General features: G+C 45.0%; 1 protein-coding gene across 1 annotated transcript in view; it reads left to right on the top strand.

Moving 5' to 3' along the window:
* The window catches only part of EPHA1 (EPH receptor A1), an 88791-nt gene that overhangs the window by 37440 nt on the left and 35587 nt on the right, over positions 1-15764 (top strand). Inside the window, exons 3-4 of the mRNA XM_079959250.1 lie at positions 6851-7126; positions 13229-13619. Coding sequence (XP_079815376.1) covers positions 6851-7126; positions 13229-13619 — 667 coding nt within the window. The remainder of the gene's footprint in view (positions 1-6850; positions 7127-13228; positions 13620-15764) is intronic.

The following is a 15764-nucleotide window of genomic DNA, read 5'->3' on the forward strand; positions in this document are numbered from 1 at the left end:
CAGTTAACAGGGAGGAGCGACCTGAGATAGCTTTCCTTTTTCCTTTTAATGCTCTGCTTTTGTGCTTTCCTTTTCTTTCTTTTTTAAATTTTTATTGGAATTTTATTTACAACATAACACAAACCCCCCACCCCCAATACACAAATCCACCCTCATTAAACGTGAACATAACATACAGTGAACATAACATACAACAATACAAACAACCAAATAAAAGATTTCCTTTATCCTTTATCTGGCCTCCTTATTTACTTATTAGAAACTGTTTCCTTTATGAATAATTATTAAGATTTTTCTAATTATAACTTAAATATCCACAAAGTCTCCTGCAGACATTAATCGAAACAAGTCCAGGTATGTATTTTAGGGCACTGTTTTGCGAAGTATTCTCTGCATTTTCCCCATGCTTTTTGAAACTCTTGTCTAGTGTGATCTCTAATTGCCTCTGTTAATCTAGCCATTTCAATATACTCTAACAGTTTATCTTGTCATTCCTTTTTTGTTGGCACAGTTTCTTTTTTCCAGTTTTTAGCAATTAGGATCCTTGCCGCTTCTGTGGCATAGAGGTATATTTTCTGATCTTCTCTTGCTATACCAGTGTCCGTTATCCCTAGTAGAAAAGCTTCTGTATTTTTCATAAAGTTATACTTAAACATTTTTTTTAATCTCATCATACACTGTGTTCCAGAAGCTTTTGAATTTTTTACAGGTCCACCAAACATGTATAAATGTTCCCTCTGTTTTACCACACCTCCAGCACAGATTTGTTTTTGTCTTATACTTTTTAGCTACTTTGGTAGGTGTTAAGTACCATCTATAAAACATCTTGATTAGGTTTTCCCTCAATACTTCACAGGCTGTAAATTTCCAGTTCTTTCTCCATAGTTCTTCCCATGGTGTTAAGTTAATGGTTTTCCCAATATCTAAAGCCCACTTGATCATTATCTCCTTGACCTGTTCGTCTTTGACCTCCGACTCCAATAATGTATCATACATTTTTTATATTACCTTGGTTTTCTTTTGTAATAACACTTTTTCTAATAATGAAGGTTCGTTTGAGAAACCTTTTTTCTTATCTGTCCTGAACACTTCATGCAATTGATGGTATAGGATCCCACCCGTAAGGTGTTGTTTAATTTCCTCATAACCTTTAATTACCAATTTATTATCTTTCCCCCAATCAGATCTTTATATGTGGCCCATTCTAATTCCATATTTTTCTTTTTTATTGTAATTGCTTCTAGAGGTGATGCCCACCATGGTGTTTTCGGTTCTAGAAGATCCTTATATTTTGTCCTTGTTTTATATAATGATTTCCTTATGACATGATTCATAAATCCCCCTAATGAGATACTTTTTATTTTAATATCATTTCTTATGGCATTCATCAATAATTCCAATAATTTCCTTTTCATGCTCTGCTTTTGTGCTTTCCAAGAACATCTGCTAGGCCACCGTTGGAGGCAGTGATACAGCGTAAGCAGTGTTTACATTAACACCCAGTAGTAATTGTTTTTAGTTGTTGGAATTCTAGATACTGTAAATAAATAGTAACAGGATGTGGTCTTCGTATGCATGATCCATAAGACACATATTAACTCTTTTGTGCACCTTGGCAGTTATTACTAATGTTGTCAACCAATTAAATAATATTTAGTTGATTTAAAATTAATAAATGATTCATTTTTTTTTAAGCATGCATATTGCCACTATTTCAGTGTAGGAGCCTTTTGAGATATTGAACGAAATGTAAAATAACTAGCAATTTAATGAATAAAATCTCACTGTTAGAAGGAAGGGTCATCGTTACATTTTAAATTCTCATTCCCTTTTACAGTAACACAACAGTAACACAAGAGGGGCCTCAAAAGGAGTTGGGGGCGTGACGTGACAAGAGATATGTTCCTAAAACCTGCAGATCCATCAATTAAAATTTCCCTCGTCAATTGAAATTGGCTCCCACTGATCAAGCCGTTAAGCCTTGGGTTTATTAATCTCTTGATTAAATGAATTGCAGCTTGCAGCCCTAGTTATGACTGCACTTGAAAGGATAACTATCACTTACAGGAAAGCATCATTATGCCTATGCAGAGAGAGTATTCAAATTCAAAAACATCACCTAGGAAATTCTTAGCACTGTAAGGCGGGCAGTTCTATACTTGCATTACTGTAGATGAGTGGCTGTCTAAGGCCACTCAGTTTTTTTAAGATTTAGAACATAAGACCAAGTGGTCCATCTGGTTGGGCATCCTGTTCTCACATTTGACCAACCAGATGCATGTAGGAAGCCTCAAAGCAGGACCTAAGAGAATGACCAGGGTGAGATTTCTACTAGGGAAATTCCTGAGTCTTAACCACACTCTGATGCTACTGCATTGCAGAAGCCCCAGCTAAGCTTTTCCAAAAGCTTTTGGAATCTGGTCCATCTGTTGATGTTAAGGAACCTTCTGAGGCTCTCTGATATGACATGTTTGCAAAACACTTTGAAGAAGGAAAAAAATCACTCATACCCGCTATTCTATGGATGCAACAATTGAAATAGATCAGTCTATGGAAATGTCCATAATTCTGTCTGGTCCTGAGCTGTTGGGTGAATTGTTGAGGCCTGATGTGTTCTATGTTATAAGTCAAGCACTGCTGGGAATTGCTTCTTTTTGTTTTTCAGTGTATTTCCTATCAGTAAAAAAATTCTCTCTGGCACGAGCAAATTTTTAATCTGAAAGTGTGGCCCACATAAAAAATTTGAGAACCACTGTCCTACACAAAGGACTTTAATCTAGGTTCTCCTATGGGTGCCCCTGCCATCTGAGTAGAGATGGATGGCTCTTAGATGGGCTACTGAGTTTTGGTGGCCCAGTTATGGAAAGATATGCCCAGAAAGACTTGCTTGGCATCTTCCTTGTTGTCTCTTTTGTGTCTAGCAAATGCCCTTTTATTTTACCATCAGATTTTAATCTTGAGTATTGTTTTGTGCCGCTTTTATAAGTTTTATAAGCCTACTATAGCCCTTTGTGTCTACAGTTCAATTCTTTCATTCATTCTTGTAAACTCTCCTGGGAATTTTACTGGAGGATGCTATTAAAAATACTTTAAATAAAAATAAACGATAAATATATTAAATCATTTTCCTGGAAATGATCGTTAAATCCTTTTCCTGGAAAAGGCACTTTGTAAATCCAAGGTGTGCTGCAAACTTCTTTCCCAGCCTTCCTACCTGAAAGGCTATACTTAGAAATACCTGTGATTTCATCTGGCGCCATCTATATGTGCAGGATGTGCTCTGCTGCCAGATTATGAGCCCTGCCTTGCTGCGCATCCTGATATGAATCAATCTAATGCTTCAGCCTTAGCCATTAAGGGCAGGTGATTCTTTCTACAGGAAGCAGCTAAGCAAATGAGCTCATATTGAGTGAGTTGAGTGGGATAACAAACCTGGTTAATCTGTTTCTTATCCTGCCAACAAATTCTTCTCCAGCTTCCCTTGACGTGTCATCCATAACTTTATCAACCCTATCAGGTATCATTTGCCTTGCTTTTGTGTTACCTAAGAGAAGCAGTGTGCTCTCACTCTAGACTGGGATTGTGGAAGAAAGACAAGTGGGGTGTAATATCCAGAAGTGACTCCACAGAGTCACCACGGCTCATCTGTCTGTTAGCAGGCCCCCCAAACACCACAGATGTTGTCTCTGCATGCAGGGAGAAGTTCATCAAAAGACAGCAATTGCACAATTTAGAGTTCATTTGCCTAATGCTCCCTTTTAAAATAACCCTTTAGGGGCTGTGCCAAAATTACAAAATTCCTGATAGCGGGTGGTGGTCTTAAATCACAAGCTCTTTTGAAATAGAACCAGAGAAGTAATTTTCAAGGGAGTGCCTTTGCTTGATTGCTTCAATCTGAAGTAGGGTTCTCTCAAAGGTCTCGGAAGAATACAAAATTGTAACTTGGCCCGTTGTCTTATATTGAAGCAGCTTCTATCACTGTGGCAAAGTAATATGCAGACAGCTACATTTACCTTACACTCTTCAGACTATTTAAATAGTAATTCCTTACATTTGCACAAGAGGGGCTAGTGAGTTCTAACAGAAAAGTCTCGTAATCCCCGAATTACAACCCCCCCCCCCCCAGGTTTTTCAGGGTTGCCATAACCAACAAATATGAATCTGTAGTGGCAATAAGCCCTGGAATCCAGCTTCTTCCTTCTGGCAAGGACAACAACTGTGGCTTGGCAATGCTAGCATTCGTAATAAACTTGTTTGTCTCCAGTGGGAGCCAATATGAAGGAGAAGGCACACAGGAAATAAATATGTTGTGCTGTTATTGTTATTGTTGTATCTTTTTCTGCCTGCGATTGCATTTTAAATGGATTCCCCCCCCCCCGCATGGATGCCCACTTTAAACACAGTACTTAGACTAAAATTTTCTCCCAGAAGAAGGAGGATTGATCTTGTCTTTTCTAATAAATCTATCGCTCTAATTAATAACAGCAATGCTACATACCGTAATATGTGCCTTTGGTATACAGATAGTCGAAAACCTGTGTATCTCAACTTGCAACACACATACATGACACACATACACAAACACTGATTTCTTCAATGAAATTTGCTTTCTGTGCTTAATTTAATGCAGTAATTCACAAAGAGGATATACTTAGCCACCCACATAAACCTATATAAAACTTACGCTCTTTCCCACACCCTGCGAAGAACTTCCTCTTTCTGAACTTCTTAATTCAGGAAAGCACTGGTGATTCATAGATAAGAGACCTTGTCGATTCCTGCAGGGCAGGCTGGGTGACTAGCAACCCAGCACCTCAGAACTGGAAGGCTTGGAGAGTTGCGCTGGATGCACACCCTTCTGTTGGCAGGGAGCCAGTTGTAGGTGCTGTGAGCCATAGGCTTGTGGCCTGCAGGGAAGAAGGATCCTGCTCCTCCAAAAGGGGTTGTAGGAAATGGCTTGAAGCAGCCATGACCTGCCTGGAAATGTGAAAGGGGGAGAAGCAGGGAGTTCTCTGCGGTTTCCTTCTGAGCAATAGCCACCACAGCTGAGAATGCGGCAGAGGCTGCATGGCCAGAGGTTCACCCAGGGGAATGGGGTTCTTTTTTGTGCTTCCCACAAGGCAGGAGCCAGGGCTAGAGGGAGGGGAAGAGTCTGAGCCAGAAGGAGATGGGGAACAGGGTGTAGGTTGTGGGGCAGGAGCCGGGACTGGAGGAAAAGCAGGATGTGCCAGGAGCGGAGGAAGAGATGGTCCTGAGAGAGTGAGGTGGTAGAATCCCCTCTGTCCCCCAGGACCAGGAGGGGCTTGAAGAGACGGGATGCAGGTGGCACTGTGGTCTAAATCACTAAGCCTCTAGGGCTTGCCGATCAGAAGGTTGGCGGTTCGAATCCCTGCGACGGAGTGAGCTCCCGTTGCTCTGCCCCAGCTCCTGCCAACCTAGCAGTTCGAAAGCACGCCAGTGCAAGTAGATAAATAGGTACCACTGCGGTGGGAAAGTAAATGGTGTTTCTGTGCGCTCTGGTTTCTGTCACAATGTTCCATTGCACCAGAAGCAGTTTAGTCACGCTGGCCACATGACCCGGAAAGCTGTCTGTGGACAAATGCCATCTCCCTCGGCCTGAAAGTGAGATGAGCACCGCAACCCCATAGTCGCCTTTGACTGGACTTAAGCATCCAGGGGTCCTTTACCTTTTTACTGAAGAGACAGGCACAGTGGCAACTTCTGTGTAGGAGAAGTCGCAGCTTGCTTGCACGCACCCCATCAGACGAGCCTTCTTAAGTTTAGGTGAGTGTAGCCAGGGGGGCGCAGCTGTCCCCCCAGATCAAGTAAAACAATAGAAATACTTAACTAATTGACCAATCATGTCGGTTCTGCCCCCCACCCGGCAAAAAAAATTCCATGGGCTATGCCCATGCGTAGAGCCATGATTACACTGTTGCTCCAACCATCCAGTTCATAGCACAAACCTAGGGAGGGGAGGCCAGCTCCTTAGTCGTCAGAAGTGTGCGTGTGCATGTTCTGTGCACCATAGGATCAACTGTGTGTGCTTTGTCAATAAAGAATTAAACTACCTGCCATTTGTCCTCCTTGCACTGGGTCTGCTCAGCAGCTGCTGCTCTCCTCAAATTGTTAGCCCCCCTGCCCCACTCACCCAGCTATGTTCAAGTAACAACTCCAAGAGATCTGATGACTGTCTCTTGCTGCTATATGGGCATGGTGCTTATTTTAGTACACTGGTACCTCTGGTTAAGAACTTAATTCGTTCCGGAGGTCCGTTCTTAACCTGAAACTGTTCTTAACCTGAGGTACCACTTTAGCTAATGGGGCCTCCCGCTGCTGCTGTTGCACCAACGCCGTGCGATTTCTGTTCTCATCCTGAAGCAAAGTTCTTAACCCAAAGTACTATTTCTGGGTTAGCAGAGTCTGTAACCTGAAGCGTCTGTAACCCGAAGTACCACTGTACTGTTGGTATCCACCTGCTGCTGATTTACATATATAGTTTACCATTAATCTGCATGACAGTTTAGAAGGATGACAACAAAGAGGTAGGTCCCTGCCCCCAAGGAACTTGCATTCTAAAATGGCAGGAAGGAACTTGCATTCTAAAATTTGACAGCATGGGTGGGGGGAGATGGCAGGGAGGCTAAACAGTGCGGGGTGTGTGGTGGACTGGTTCTTGCGTAGTATTGTAAGATTATTTGCCTTATATTTTTAATTCATTCTTTATATTTACATTAATCCATTGGCATACATCATAGGACTAACAAAAAAGCATGAGTTCTTTGACAGCCTGATAAAACTCTCGGCTAACATGACTCTTCCCCCATTCTCTCTCTCTCTCCCCCCATAGTGGAGTGAGGTGCAGGAGATCGTAAATGGCACTCCAATGTACATGTATCAAGACTGCAGCGTGCTCTCGGAAGGCGATACTGACCACTGGCTTCGGACCAACTGGATATTCCGAGCCGAAGCCTTTTCCCGCATCTACGTGGAGCTGAAATTCACCATCCGGGACTGCAAGAGCTTCAAAGGAGAGGCGGTCAATTGCAAGGAGACATTCAACCTCTACTACATGGAGTCGGAGCAAGACGTTGGCATCCAGTTCCGCCGCGCTCTCTTCACCAAGGTCAGCAGGGGTTGCAGAGCTACAGAAAGTTTTCAAAACTTGGCTTACTCAAGAGCAGAAGGAACATCCAGTCTAAACAACAGCAGAGGGGAAGGAGAGATGAGAATGAGCAGAATGGTTTGGGAGAACAGGAGCCCTTTGGGTGGCTGAGTTGCAAGAGTAAAGGCTTTGGGTAGGGATGTGGCAGGAAGCAAGCAAACCCCCCCCCAAAAAAAAACCCAGGGTGGAGCAAGGCCATGAAGCTTGTACAGGGTGTGGAAGTAGACATTATTATATGGGCCCACCCAGATAAATTTTCTCAGGAATGAGCACTCTATGGAGTCAGTACTGAGCCCTCTGGCCTTGTGGCAGCGCCCCTTGGATTTCTGTTCCCCAAAGCTCCAGTTTTCAGCTGTGATGCAAACAGGAGAGCCTTCTAATGAAAGGGGTGGGGAATGCTGTCTGTGTACACTTGGTACAACATTTTCCACATTTCCTCTTGTTCTGTGGCTTTCCCTGCGAGGCGGGGGGAACCACTCTTATGCACTCAACTGGAGCAATCAGCAATTCATGTTTTATCACTAAAAGGGAGTTTACAGTCGAAAAGGAGCAGGGAAAGGGGGAAACCACTTGGACCCATGCCTAGAAAGTGTGGATTAAGCAGAAAACCACTCGGACTCATCCTTTCTAGGCTTGGGACAAGCAGAAGTATGGACAAACCCTGAGGATCTTTTTACACATTACACATGAGTCGACCTTGTTTGACACAGAGTGTACACAGCAAGGAGCTATGGCTAGTCACAGGTTTTTTTGACATAGCTGTCAACCTTCCCTTTTTTTGCGGGAAATTCCCTATTTCAGCACCGTTTCCCCCTGCTTCCCACTGCTGTCCCGGATTGTTAGATATCCCGTAGACTGTCTCCGGGACAGGTGAGGCTGCTGATCCCTTATTTTCAAACCTGAAAGTTGACGGCTATGTTTTTTGATAATCTGTTTCTGTACGCTTTAATTTGTCACAGTCACATTCTATGTGTATATTTAAAAGATCTTAGATTTGCATTTTAAAACTTGCCATGCGAAGGGGCCCTTAGCCAAGGTTTTCAGGAGCATTTTCAGTGTGGAAACCCCCGAATTCCAGTGACACTTGGAGCAAAGCCAAATCCTTGGGAATCAGAGCATCCAAAAGTGCAAATACCGCAGTGATCAGATGCTCATAACAGCTTCCTTGCAAACAGATGGACAAGTGGGGAGCTATTTGCACCAATGTGCTCTTCAGTCAGATTAAGAAAAAAATGCGTCTTGGAGGCAGACAGTTTTCAGACAGGGAAAATATACCAGTTGTTCTTCATTTGGCTGTTTCTGACTGCATATTATTTGACCACAATTAAAGATTGTCAGGTATTCCACAAAGACAGGGAAGCCTTTTATAGAAGGCGGCATGGACTACCTCTCCGAAAAGAGGCCACTCTTGCCCTTCGAAAGAGGCCCTTCGAAAGAGAGGCCACTCCTACAAACAGGAGCCGCTGTTGTCAACTGGGGCAAATGTACAATCTTCTCCTCACTCAAGAGATCCTCTTCTCTTGAGGATCAAGTCTGGAAGGAACGAGTCCTGTCAATCTGAAGCAGAAGAGGCTGTGCTGAGTGCAGAGGCGGAGAAAGGTGGGGGCAGCGCGCCCCAGATGTCATCCTTGAGGGGGGGTGACATCACTGCTGGTGGAGCCCCTCTGGGACGCTCGCCACCGCCGGCTAACCCCCCTGGGATGCTCCCCGCTGCCAGCGCACTCCTCTGGGACGCATACCACTGCTGGCACACACCCCTGGGTTCCACCTCTGGCTGAGTACTGATTTGCTGGATTCCCAAGACACCATGATAAAGTTTTCCTTCCCTGCCTGGAGCATTTTTCAGATTAAACGTAATAATTAGTTTTTTGTTTCGTTTTTTAAGACAACAAACCAACCAACCTGTCCTTGTGGATGGGTGAAATGAGCAAATAGCACTTATCTAACACTGCAGGCAGCACTATAATCAAAGAAAGAACAACAGCTGGAAGGTGGATGGCCCATAAGAATTGTGGAAAGAGAAGCCAGTCAGGCAAGGAAATTAGTGGTCAATGTGAAGCAAATAAGTGCGTCATTTGATCTGAAGGGCAAAGGTGGGAACGATGCAAGATCTTTCCCTGCAGAAGCCAACAAGGAGAAGAGATAAATTATGCTGGGGGCTCAGGCAAAGCTTTAAAATGGAGGTGGCTAACTTGTGGCCTTCCAGATTTCATTAGACTCCCAGGTACCATCAGCTCAGTTGGTAGAGCGTGAGACTCTTAGCCTCAGGGTCGTGGGTTTGAGACCCACCTTGGGCAAAAAGATTCATGCATTGCAGAGGGTGGACTAGATGAGTCTCGTGGTCCCTTCCAACTCTACAGTTGTGTGAAAAAGCCCTACCTTATACTTCTTCTTCTTTGTTGAATTTATATACCGCCTTATACCCAGAGGTCACAGAAAAGACCAACATAAAAACCACAATGTATATAATCAAAATAAATACAACAACCCAATAACCCGTCCCCCAAAGAGCCACATTTTAAAAAGGGCATAGGACATGTTCAATGGCCATAACATGGTCAATGGCCAGGGATGATGGGAGTTGTATTCCAACAACATCTGGAAGGCTTTAAAAGGGAGTAGGAAAGTCTTTTTTGCACAAGCCCTACTGAAATGAAGGAGTGGTGTACAAAAGCAAGACTGTCCTCTTGTGTACAGTGGTACCTCAGGTTACAGTCGCTTCAGGTTACAGACTCCGCTAACCCAGAAATAGTACCTCAGGTTAAGAACTTTGCTTCAGGATGAGAACAGAAATCATGCGGCGGCAGTGGGAGGCCCCCTTAGCTAAAGTGGTACCTCAGGTTAAGAACAGTTTCAGGTTAAGAACGGACCTCCAGAACGAATTAAGTTCTTAACCCGAGGTACCACTGTATCTCCCTTCGTCTTGGTGAAGGTTGTGCAGCCAAGTCTCTCTTCATTACAGTTCTGTGAAAATAATACTTTAAATTAGGGGGGGGGCATGTGGCTCTCCAGATGTTGTTGCAGCCGAATTCCAACCGCCCCCAAATATTGGCTAAGCTGATTGAGGCTGTTGGGAGCTGGGGTATGACAACTTTTGCTTTAAGTAATTGATGCTCAGTTGCCCCTTTTTGACCAATGTTAGCTTGATACAGGTTACAGTGTATGTAACCTGAGGTACCACTGTAATTTGATTTGAAACACCTTCACCTGGGGAAGTATTCTGCCTCGATTTCCATGCAAGCTCTTTCCAAGTTAGGGTCCCTTGTACACTCCTGTTTCATGTTTTAGCATTTTGGGGTCGTTTTCCCACAGCTAAGGAGATGGATCTAGGCCAGTGTTTCCCAAACTTGGGTCTACGGCTGTTTTCAGACTACAGTTCCCATCATCCCTGACCACTGGTCATGCTAGCTAGGGATGATGGGAGTTGTAGTCGAAAAACAGCTGAAGACCCAAGTTTGGGAGTCACTGATCTAGGCATTGGGCCTCTCTCTTTGCAGCATTACGCTTTCCTGTATTTGGGTTGTGGTACCTGTGCAAGAAGATCAAATCTATCCATTCTTAAGGAAATCAGCCCTGAGTGCTCACTGGAAGGACAGATCCTGAAGCTGAGGCTCCAATACTTTGGCCACCTCATGAGAAGAGAAGACTCCCTGGAAAAGACCCTGATGTTGGGAAAGATGGAGGGCACAAGGGGATGACAGAGAACGAGATGGTTGGACATTGTTCTCGAAGCTACCAGCATGAGTTTGACCAAGCTGTGGGAGGCAGTGGAAGACAGAAGTGCCTGGTGTGCTCTGGTCCATGGGGTCACAAAGAGTTGGACACGACTAAACGACTAAACAACAACAACACCTGTGCAAGGGCCACATTCCACACAGCTGCACAGTGGGCTCTGTATGGCTTGTGAATATTGGGTATATTGTCAGGGCAGCTCAACCCCCTCCTCTCTCCTCCTTCTAAAAAGAAAAATTGTCAGAACAGCCTCCTACTGCAATCCTATGCATGTCTGCTCAGAAGGAAGTCTCTGTTTTCACCAAAGATTACTTATGTAAGATTGCAGCTGTAGCTGTTTATCAGCCTGGTCTAGAAGATTGTGCAGAACCGAACACACCATTAGACATGATAGCTAAATGGAACCTCAATGTTCAGAGACAGTGTATCTTTGTATATTAGTTGCTGGAGACAAACTCCAGGGACGTTGCCTTCCTGCCCTACTTGTGAATTGCCTGGAGGCAATCTGGCTGACCACAGGACGCTGGACTTGATGGACTCTGGATTTTAGCCAATAAAATCTAGAGTGCAACAAGTATGGGCAAGTCCCACTCGTCTGGAGTGATCCTGCTGGTGTCTTTCTTCTAAATATTTCCATTATATAATTAAAGGTACCTGTCAGAACCTGCCGGACACAGGTCTGACAAACCAATTATGTAAACTTCAGATCTTCTTTCTTGATTTTTTTTTTAAGGATGATATAGTCTCAGATATCCTATGTGTGCTTATTATCTACTTGCTGATAATGTTATGAATTATTATTTGCATTCCATTTGACCTGCGATACAGTTTTCAAACCAGTTTGACTCATACTCTGAAACGTTTATGATCATTATGTAAATATAATACAGTACATCCAAACCAGAGAGGTAGCAGTTGAATGAATTGTTCTTTATTCCCAGCAGGTTTCGCTACGTAGTCTTGCTGTAGGAAAGTAGTCAATCACGCTTCAGTTAATTCAGAGTTAGATGCAGCATCAATGATTTTTTGAGCATTCTCTAGCCATCTTTCATTTCTGTGTCAAATACGTGCATGTGATTCAATGTTACTGTTCAACTCTAATATACTCTAGTCATTTAGCAAGTAGTTTTTAAAAATCTTCCATTAGTCCCATTATGAACCATACTGCATGGCAGGGAATTCTTTAGTCCAGGGATGAGGAACCTGTGGCTTGTATGATGTTGTTGGACTACAACTCACATCATCCCTGACCACTCACCATTCCATGAGACGCTCATTGGAATTGTAGCCCAAGAGCAGCTGGAAGACCACAAATTCCTCCTATCTGGCTTAGCACAAAAACCAGGCTAAACCTTAGAAAGATGGAAATACTTACTGGTTAAGCCAAATTCCTCACTCTGATGGTTATGAATGGGAAGGTGTATGGGTGATACAGCTATCTTTGGAGGGCTCAGGAGCCATTTTATATTGTTTGATTTCTGAAGAATTTGGTGAATTTGGGGTGTATCATTTTCAGCTGTGGGTGTTGTTACATATTTGAATGATCTTCCACATGAAAAAGAAATCTCCCTATGCATTGGCTAGAAGGCTAGATAAACCTGGATGTGCTTGTATTTTTTAATCTGTCCAAATTACTTAAATTTAATACAATTTGGGAAAAACATTCCCTGTCTCCCAGTCTTTGGGCTAATTTGGGGTTTCCCAAACTTGGGTCTCCAGCTGTTTTTTGGACTACAACTCCCATCATCCCTAGCTAGCAGGACCAGTGGTTAGGGATGATGGGAATTGTAGTCCAACAGCAGCTGGAGATCCGGGAAACCTTGGGTCTTTAAAACTGGAGAGAGGGTTGTTTTTAGTTTGTTACCATTTTATGTATTTTTGTCTTTTCATACTGCGAACTGCTCTGTGCTCCTTGGATGAAGGGCAGTACATTAATTTAATAAATAATAAACAAAGAGTGGGAGTTTTTGCATATAGGTGAACATTGAGATGTGTGAAACCTTCACCTGCAGTGTGGTGTAGTGGTTAAGAGCAGTAGACTCGTAATCTGGTGAACCGGGTTCGCGTCTCCGCTCCTCCACATGCAGCTGCTGGGTGACCTTGGGCTAGTCACTCTTCTTTCAAGCCTCTCAGCCCCATTCTCCTCACAGAGTGTTTGTTGTGGGGGAGGAAGGGAGAGGAGAATGTTAGCAGCTTTGAGACTCCTTTGGGTAGTGATAAAGCAGGATATCAAATCCAAACTCCTCCTCTTCTTCTTAAGTCCTATATTACAGGGGAAAGTTGATTCTGCTGAACATGTGCAAACTTCATGCCCATTTTCTCCTCCTGCAGATCAACACTGTGGCAGGAGACCGGAGTTTCACAGCGCAGGACATCATGACGCGTGACATGCAGCTGAACATGGAGGTGTGCCACATAGAGAACCTGCAGCAACGTGGCTTCTACCTGGCCTTTCAGAACTCGGGGGCTTGCGTTGCCTTGGTTTCCGTGAGAGTTTACTACAAGACCTGCTCAGACATAGTGCGCGGACTGGCCCACTTCCCAGAGAAGCTAGCTGTTTCGGGGGGACTGGAAGAAGTGTCTGGTGTCTGCTTAAAGAACGCAGTCGAGGACGGAGGGCTTCCGCCGAAGATGCACTGCAGTCCCGATGGGGAGTGGCTGGTCCTGGTGGGCCGCTGTGTGTGCATCGCTGGCTTCGAGGAGGATGGAGGAAGGTGTGTTGGTAAGTACATAATGGCGCAAGCTAGGAGGCGGGTACCTGAGGAGATCTCGGGATAGGAGCACGCCAGAGTTCGCAGGGTGGAAGGTGTGGAAAGTTTACTCATTGCATGCAACTCACTGGGGCGCAACAGCTTATCTGACTCCCATTGGTGTTTATACGTCAAGCGCAACTCCCAGGTTGTCTTTCTGTTTCACTCTCCCTCTGACTATAAAGTAAGTAGACTAGTTTGACATACCTGTCCTTCCACCTGCTTTTTATTTCCTTCCAAGTTTTGGAGCCAGTTTCTGGGACGTGGAAGTGCGTGACTGAGACTGATTCACTCGATGAGTGTCTCCCAGTTCTTTAAACTGGGCACCTCTGGGGCGTAGGAGTTGGGTCAGGGTGGTATCGCTGTATAGGCCACCTGTATCTGCAGGGCCGTCCTGAAGCGCTTTGGAAGCTCAGACAGGAAATCCCAACTCTCTTTCCCAGCACTAGTAGGATATATATTTTTTTATGTTCTACTTGTTTCAACCAGAGCCCATGAGAAAAACGGCAAAAGGGAACACAGTCAAAAACCTTTAAAGGCAGCCAATGAAACATTTGTTTGCCCAAAACAGTTTACTATAAACACACACACACAAAACAAGCATGCTGTAAAAAATGTAGCTGGTCGTACACTCCATACACTCCATCCTCAAATTGCTTTTGAAGTACCGTATTTTTCGCCCTATAGGACGCACTTTTTCCCCTCAAAAAATGAAGGGGAAATGTGTCTGCGTCCTATGGGGCGAATGCAGGCTTTCGCTGAAGCCTGGAGAGCGAGAGGAGTCGGTGCGCACAGACCCCTCTCGCTCTCCAGGCTTCGCGGACCTCTCCGCAAGCAGCGGAGCGCTCTCGCTGCTTGCGGAGAGTTGCTTGCATGCCGAAGCCTGCGCCCGCTGAGCTCAGCGCGTACAGGCTTCACGGACCTCTCCGCAAGCGGCAGGAGCGCTCCCGCTGCTTGCGGAGAGTTGCCTGCATGCCGAAGCCTGCGCCCACTGAGATCAGCGCGTACAGGCTTCGCGGATCTCTCCGCAAGCAGCGGGAGCCAGCCCTGGGCTCCCACGGCTTGCAGAGAGCTGCCTGTTTGGGGACTGGGGTCGGGGGAAGCTCGGGCCTCCCCCGCCCCAGCCCTATACCTGGGGGGGGGAATCATTTTTTTCCCTTTATTTCCCCCCCAAAAAACTAGGTGCGCCTTATGGGACGGTGCGTCCTATAGGGCGAAAAATACGGTACCAACTAAGTCAAGGGAATATGTCGCGGAAGATGAGTATATGCATAGTATTCCTCGTTCAAACCATGGCATCTTCACTTAAAAAATGGGATGAGGCATCGTGCAAGAGCTGGGGGGGTCTGGAGAGAGAGCCACCACCAGCCAGTACAATTGGTAGACAATACTGGGCTAAGCAAAAGGGACGCGGGTGGCGCTGTGGGTTAAACCACAGAGCCTAGGACTTGCCAATCAGAAGGTCGGCGGTTCGAATCCCCGCGACGGGATGAGCTCCCGTTGCTCGGTCCCTGCTCCTGCCAACCTAGCAGTTCGAAAGCACCTCAAAGTGCAAATAGATAAATAGGTATCGCTCTGGCAGGAAGGTAAACACCGTTTCCGTGCGCTGCTCTAGTTCACCAGAAGCGGCTTAGTCATGCTGGCCACATGATCCGGAAGCTGTACGCTGGCTCCCTCGGCAAATAAAGCGAGATGAGTGCCACAACCCCAGAGTCGGTCACAACTGGACCTAATGGTCAGGGGTCCCTTTACCTTTACTAAGCAGCCAAAAAGCCCAACCTGGTTATAGGGCAGCTTCCTCTCTTATGACAGAAAATGACTTCCAGCTAAACCTAATTCTTTAGTCTGCAATCTGCTCTCTCCCAACATTTCAGCTAAGAGCTAGTATTCACTGTGATGAGGTGTAGGGAAGATAATATACTGACAAAATTTCCTCAGGATGTTCCTCTTTGGATTTCTCATTAGGCTGTTCTGTCCTGTAAAAGGAATTTGCCCCACTTGGAAGTTCCAGGGCAACTGCTTGAGGCCTGGTAGACCTTGCACTTCTCTGTCTTGCTAGCTGAAGAACTGGGAAACATTTCCAGACATCCACCCTTCCCTGCCCCTCTGCTTCCACA

The sequence above is a fragment of the Podarcis cretensis genome (assembly GCF_951804945.1).
Source record: "Podarcis cretensis genome assembly, chromosome: 17".
Classification (NCBI taxonomy): domain Eukaryota; kingdom Metazoa; phylum Chordata; class Lepidosauria; order Squamata; family Lacertidae; genus Podarcis; species Podarcis cretensis.